Here is a 7,500-nt window from a genome sequence, read left to right as displayed (position 1 = left end):
TTGTAATATTTGCTGAGGTAAGCAGATGTTTTGTGAAGACTGTCTCCAGAAGAACCCTCGAGAAAGCTTAAAGCACTCAGGTGCGTCCACACACAACTAAATGACATCTGACTTTACGTGGAGACGTTCAGGTTCAGCGAAGCACGCAGAGAGACGTTCTGGATCAGCAGAAGAACAACATCTCTCCCCCTGAAATCACTTGAAAAAAACACGACTCAGAAGAGGCTCCAGACATACACTTCTCATGTGAGATCTGAGCTTGAAGATACAGAATATAAAATCATTAGCTTCACAATATTGTACCAAAGCAACTAAAAGAACCAATTTTAAGATGAAAGAGAGTCTTCTGTTCTTTCTCAGTTCGGATCACTGTGAATGATGATCTACTGTTCTGGAATGGCGCCACCTCCAGGCCAAAGGAAACAGAATGCGTAATAATCCTCAATATAACATTTACTTTCAAAGAATTTAAACGGTTTTTTGTTGTTGTTTTTTTTACCTATAGGTCCAAAATAGATACACCTATACTATAGGTGTATCTATTTTGGACAGGAAATGAATAAGTGGTTCATCTAAAAATATATATGTATTAATGCTTGAATAACAATTAGGCTACATAAAGAACATTGCCATGAGATTACAAAAAAATCCCTACAATTGATAAATTGTACAACAAATTGAGAATAGTTGCAATTAAATATCAAAAAAGCAAACAGAATAAATGCTTTATTTTTAACATTCAGTTTACAGTATGGTACAACAAAATTATAAAACGTGATAATTTAAGTTGAGCAAACTTAATTTCTTTAGGTGTTACCAATTGAAGTAATTTTTTTAAGTTGATCCAACTATTCACTTTTTACAGTGTATAGAACATAGCAATATTTATTAAGAATAACAGCAATAGAAAACACACACACACACACACACACACACACACAAACATGCATTCACAGAGGTACAAGTCCTTTGTATCATATGTTTTTGAAGACAAAACACAGATGAACAGTTTTCCTAGCTTTTCTATTAGGCCTAGAACTGAGAAAAGGTGAAAAAAATTAGAAAAAAAACATATGAATGTGAAATGTGACTAATAAAATGACCAGATTGATTACAATAGTGTCCTTATTCACAAAAAGTGAACAGTTGGATCAACTTAAAAAAATTACTTCAATTGGTAACACCTAAAGAAATTAAGTTTTCTCAACTTAAATTATCACGTTTTTCATGATAACATTTTTTTCATGATATTTAGGTGTTACCAATTGAAGTAATTTTTTAAAGTTGATCCAACTATTCACTTTTTACAGTGATATGATACTTTGCAGTTTTTTCCAGTTGCTAACACACTAAAATGACATGCACACAGAGTAAAAACTCTTATCAAGTCTCCAAAAGTCGAAACACATTTTCTGCTTTACACACGTTTTGCAATTCAAAATGGCACGTTTTTAAACACACTGAACACGGTTCTCTGCGTAACACACAACAATCTGACATAAAGCCACATGATTGCCATTTCAAAACACTGCCATTGAAAATGACACTCCATGAGCTGATTGGCCAATACATAAGTTAACACTTCAATTTTTTTTGTGAGCATAGTTTCTGTTCAGTCCAATGTTAATATATCTGCTGTGCATATGTTGCACTGACTTGTTTGGTAAAAAAAAATTTAAAAATAGATGTTTCAACAGCATGTGTGTTATCTGCAAATATTTCTGTGCATGTGAACAATCTGAAGAATTTTCTACAATTTGAACTATTTTAGTATTATGGCAAAGCATAAAGATGAGAGTGCTTTTCATTATGCCCAACAGTGTGTAGTTGGTTAGACAAAAATCTGCTAATATGAATGCAAAAGTTTGATTTTGATAATGCTATATGTAGATTTGTTTACAGTGCTTCATTATATTTTGATAAAACAAGCCTAGTTTGCGAAATTGTGTGTTAGCAATTGGTAAATACTGTAATAATCCTCAATATTCCATTTACTTTCAAAGAATTTAAACTGTTTTTTGTTTGTTTGTTTTTTTTTACTTATATGTGTATCTATTTTGGACAGGAAATGAATAAGTGGTTCACCTAAAAATATGTATTTATTAATGCTTGAATAACAATTAGGCTACATAAAGAACATTGCCATGAGATTACATAAAAATCATAAATTGTACATAATTAACACTTACAACAAATTGAGAATAGTTTCAAAATTTATTAAGAATAACAGCAATAGAAAACACACACACACACACACACACACACACACACACACACACACACACACTCACACACAAACATACATTCACAGATACAAGTCCATACCATAACTTTTTGAAGACCAAACACAGATGAACAATTTTAATAGCTTTTCTATTAGGCCTAGAACTGAGAAAAGGGTTGTTGTTTTTTTGTTAGAGAAAAAACGTATGAATGTGAAATGTGACTAATAAAATGAACAGATTGATTACAAAGGTGTCCTTATTCAAACTGTTATGATACTTTAAATATCCAAAAATGACATTTTCAAAATGCAAATCAAAATTGAAGAGTAGCCTACCTTTACATTAATAAACATTGACACATAGCCTACCATAATCTTTCACGTGACAACAATGCCAGAAAATGAGGGGTACTGTCGTGCAATGAGCAAAAAGAGCAGTGTCTTTCTTAAACTTACCAAGGAAATATTTGACAGGGTAGAATTTATGTATTATCTTGAAAGAAGTTTATTTTACCTTGTTTGTAACAACAAAAAAATAATAATAAAAAAATAAACTATGAGGTAATAACCAAACACTTTCCCACTCAAGATCACTGACAAATTTAGTCCGATAAGCAGAGCAAGGCTTGGTAAATAATGTAAATAAAACCTCCTAGATGTGTTGTTGTTTTAGATCTGTAAAATACTGTATCAGTTGGGTTAATGATGCGCATATCAACCGAGATCACATCTCTCTTCATAAGTTACACCAGAGAAATGTGTTTTGTACTTTATTTTACTGTCTATGGTTTTGTATTTGTCACACAAGTTTTGCGACGTTTGCGCGTCACTGTGACGTCAAATCCTTCCCATAATTCCAAAACCTTGAGCTCATGGCGTCTTCATGAAGAACAAGGTCAGTTTTCTGGGATGTCACTTTAAAAATCTGAGTCTCAAGTCTTTGAAGTTTTAACTAAATATAATTAAATAGAACTTTACCTTATAAACTTTGCAAAGGCCATCTTTGAATTCAACTTGACATTCCTTCAAATATGATGTGATTACACTGCAGTTAAAGACTCATCAAATGCCATCAAATTGATACTCGTTTTTATTTTATTTGTATTTTTATAGTCCTGTCTATTTGGAAATGTATAGTCCAGAAGGGGAACTATGATCTTGAGTAGCCTATGTGTCTCTAGAGAGTCCACTGCACGATTACAGCAAATGGCAGCATTGTAAAGATTAAAGTTTATGTGAGAAAAGGTTTTTTACATTTCTGTTAGTATGGGCAAAACTAATCAGGGCTGGATTTCAGGAGAAATTGAGTTGAAATCTTAAGAGCTATTTTTAATTCGTCCTCAGTATCTGTAGATCACGGGTGTCCAAGTTCTCACAGTTTAGCTCCAATTCGCCTGGAAGTTTCTAGTATGCCTAGTAAGAGCTGGTCCAGGTGTGTTTAATTGGGGATGGAGCTGATCTCTGCAGGACAGTGCCAGTGGCCCTCCAGGAGCAGGATTGGACAGCCCTGCTCTAGATGCTCGAGTAACCCAGTGTTCTTCATTTAAATCGTTATAATAATACACTGCTGCCACCAAGCGGTCATTGAAGAGAATGCAGCGCGTGTGCGCCTCGAAATAAGCATATTTACCAGCTCGTCAGTTCGTAGATCATTTTCGTAAAATAGTGACTTCGCAGTGACCTCGATTTCTTTCGATATCATTTTTTTTTTTTTTTTTTTTTTGCTACATGGCAAAATAAAACCAATTACCTGATTTCACAGCAGCACCGAGAGTTATTAATACATAATTGTATTTACAATATAATTTCTTTAAAGATTTAATACATAAAAATTTTCCTTTAAGAGTCTTTTCTAGTCTATCTTGTTTGTTTAGTAGGCTTAGTGTTTGTGATCAGCTCCGGAAACAGTGAGTGTGCAGAAAACATTCGAAATACAAATAAATAAGTAGCCTATTTATTTTTTATAAGTGATTAGAACAATGTCCTTGTTCTAAATCAGTTCTGGTGGCCACGTAGGCATACCTTAGTCAAAAAAAAGTTCATTTCAGTTCATTCGGGAAAGATATGAATGATTAACTACGGCACATTTTTGAATTTCTGAACATTCATAACTTTCAAAAATATTTTTGAAATACAACAACCTGCACATTTAATCTAGCCTACGTATATATTTTTATAACTACTGCACACACACACATTTTATGGGGACTTTTCATTGACATAATGATTTATGAATTAATTATACTATATATTTTGTCCCCTTACACTAACTCTACCCCTCAGAAAACTTGCTGCATTTTTACATTAAAAAAAAACTCTTGTTTTTTCAACAACAAAAAAGTTTGTTTCCCTCATGGGGACCAAACATGTCCCCACAAGGACAAGGGTTTTGGATATTGCCATCTTTGTGAGAACATTTTGTCCCCATAACGTAGGATTTATTTACCAGGACACACACACACACACACGTACACAAAATGAAAACAAGAAAAACAAAAAATCAATAATATCGCTTACTGTTCAGAAGAAAAAAAGTTTATTAAGTTTATTACAGGTTAGTCAGAATAATTTCAGTATAAAAACAAAATCGAAAACAACAGGGGAACAAATCTCGAGAACTATTCCCAATGAATTTCTTTAACGTTATTAAATTGTCAGTAGGCTACTTATCGTGCTCTTTCTAAATTTAACGAAAAGTAACATATTTGATCGTTGAATAAATGACATTTACTGATCAACACAATGTAAAATTTCCAGCATAAATATATCTACAAACAGCACGAGATGGTGATGACGATGATGATGATGATGAAGTCCCATTGTGCTATTTCTGTTTCATCGAATATAAAACAATCCAACGGGGAGAAAACATTAGACCATTAAAACTCATTTAAAAATATATTTCCACATTGTAGAAATATAATTAATGATGCAACATGTGACGAAAACAACTTTATATGTTGAAAGTTCCGCCGCGTAAAAGCTGTGTTCACCAGGACCAGGGCTGCATGTGACCCAGATGACTGACAGGTGTCAGATGTGTCATGCAGATGTTATGACTGTGATGAATCTGCGGGAACTGCTTGATATTAAAAGCAGAATAGGGTGCCGCTGTAGTGATGTCCTGAGGACTGAGAACATGACACGCTCGTCCGTCCCTCACCAGGACTGGGAAAGAAACGCGCCGTGGAGGAGAGAGCAGATACGGGTCCGTTCCTTTCTCAGCCCGGGCTCTCTTCACTTTATACCGATGGTTCTGGAACCAAATCTTCACTTGCGTTGGAGTCAAATGTAAGAGCTTAGCGAGATGTTCTCTCTCAGGAGCGGATAGGTATCTCTGTTGCCTGAAGCGTCTCTCCAACTCAAACGTTTGCGTCTTTGAAAACAGGATTCTCCGTTTGCGCTTTTTCCCCAAGTCCTCCGAACTCTCCCTATCCCGATCCACAGACTCATCCGTGGACAGTTCTGGATTCAAATCCTCTGGAGATGCTGATGGCACTGCTGAATATAATTATGGTTAATAAACTGTATGCGTCATCGAATTAGATCAAATAACCAATTTTGATAATAGACCATCATGCACTATAGGCTACTTAAAATAAAGGTTTCAAAAGGGGGGTTAGCCGTGCAATAACATTTCAGTAACCAGTTCTTAAAATAATTTTTTTTAAAATATTTAAATAATCTGAATAGCATTTTCCCACTATAAAGAACCTTTGTGCAATGAAAACGCTAAATGTTCTTCATGGAACTATCGATGCCATTAAGGGACCTTTATGTTTCTAAGCGCGAAATTGCGTAAAACCATGACAATTTCTATTAAATTCCGACTTTTTTTTTTTTTTTGTGCAATTTTTATTATTTTATTTAATTCGAATAAAATACTAAAATAGGAAAACAGCAGCTTGAAGTATTTATCTATAAGTAATTAAACTGCATAAACGTACTTGGATATGTGTGGCCACATGGAGATCCGAGCCAAAGCGCATCAGTGGAGGATGCGTGCTGCTGGTTTCCAGAGAGTCCTTCATCAGCCTCATCTTCAGTGTCTTCAGTCACTGATCCTTCGTCGCTCGTGTCCGGGAGGTCTAAAATATCACGGACAGAGAACCCTGACTTGCAATTCCTTAGGGACATTTTCCAATATACAGTGACAGTGAGGTCTATCCAAAAAGCGTTCTGGTGAGTTGTAAATGCAGATCCGTGGGATTGGACAGCGCGCGTGCACACGGATCCAGGCTCAGATCACAGATGCTCCTCGGATGCTATGCAGTGCTTGACCCAACCAATCCATTAGTCTGGTGCATTTAAGGTCGCAGGTGAGTGTTGGACCTGCAGAAAAGCGTCCCAAAAAAAGGCCTTGACGATCGAGGGCGGATCTCTGGAGTCAAGTGTGAAATAGTGAGTTGAGCTTCTATCAGCGGAACACCAGAAATGCATGAGTGGGATGAGGTGACACGACTAAAATGGGAGAGAACCCCCCCCCCCCCCCCCCCCCCAACTCATTTACATATCAGAAGCGTCCGTGGCACAAATGGAAACCCTCCGTTATAATTATCTTTAAAAACGCACGCTTAGGTGTGATTCATCGTAAGGTGTGATTGGTCGGAAACATTGTATGATGTGGACGATGAGCTGTCCGTGTTGAAATGGGATTGTTTAAAATGGCAAGTGGCCAAATTATGGAAACCTTTTAGGTCAATATTTTGCTTAGAGCTTAAGTCAAGTACCAAATTCATCAAGCCACCGACCCATATTTGCCGACAAGAGCAGAATCCTGTTACTGACCTCCTTCAGAATTCATGTTATATGCTGTAGGTCATTGATGCTTAAAAGCTTTTCGTTGATAATGATGCATTCAGATGTTTGAAATTAATGGAAGCTAAATCGACATACTTCACTGCACACTTGTCTTAGAATGATCACAAAACGTTTATTTTTAGACCGAAAAACATCATTATATTTACACAATATTTTACAAACGAGTTCTGAATCTGTTGCAGCTTTTTGGTTCAATTATTGTGGTAACATTTTACCAATAAAGTTTCATTAGTTAACATTATTTAATGTATTATTAACTAATAATGTTAAAACATTTGTTACAGTTTTTATTTTATTTTTTATAAAAATACAGTCGTTCATTGTTTGTTCATTTTAGTTCACAGTGCGTTAACTAATGTGAACAAATACAACTTTTGATTTTGATAATTAATAAATGTTGAATTTAACATCAAATCGATTAATCACAATTAATCACATCTAACATCAATGTATTT

General features: G+C 35.1%; 1 protein-coding gene across 1 annotated transcript; it reads right to left on the bottom strand.

The window, feature by feature from the left end:
* Nucleotides 1-5,199: 5,199 nt before the first annotated feature.
* Nucleotides 5,200-6,645, bottom strand: nkx2.2b (NK2 homeobox 2b). The gene is made up of 2 exons (XM_079889186.1): nt 6,172-6,645; nt 5,200-5,725 (listed from the first exon to the last, which is right to left on the bottom strand). Exons 1-2 carry the CDS (start codon nt 6,359-6,361, stop codon nt 5,214-5,216), a joined length of 702 nt encoding a protein of 233 aa, XP_079745312.1. The 5' UTR covers nt 6,362-6,645; the 3' UTR covers nt 5,200-5,213.
* Between the last annotated feature and the right edge of the window lie 855 nt (nt 6,646-7,500).

The sequence above is a fragment of the Squalius cephalus genome, assembly GCF_949319135.1.
Source record: "Squalius cephalus genome assembly, chromosome: 12".
NCBI classification, from domain to species: domain Eukaryota; kingdom Metazoa; phylum Chordata; class Actinopteri; order Cypriniformes; family Leuciscidae; genus Squalius; species Squalius cephalus.
The sequence above is the reverse complement of the archived record's forward strand: the minus strand, read 5'-3'. Positions and strand labels throughout refer to the sequence as shown.

Excerpts from the sequence above, each read along its gene's own strand:
- nkx2.2b (XM_079889186.1), bottom strand. The coding sequence starts at position 6,361 with ATGTCCCTAAGGAATTGCAAGTCAGGGTTCTCTGTCCGTGATATTTTA. Across the intron at positions 5,726-6,171 it reads ATGTGGCCACACATATCCAA|CAGTGCCATCAGCATCTCCA; the intron begins GTACGTTTATGC and ends AATTATATTCAG.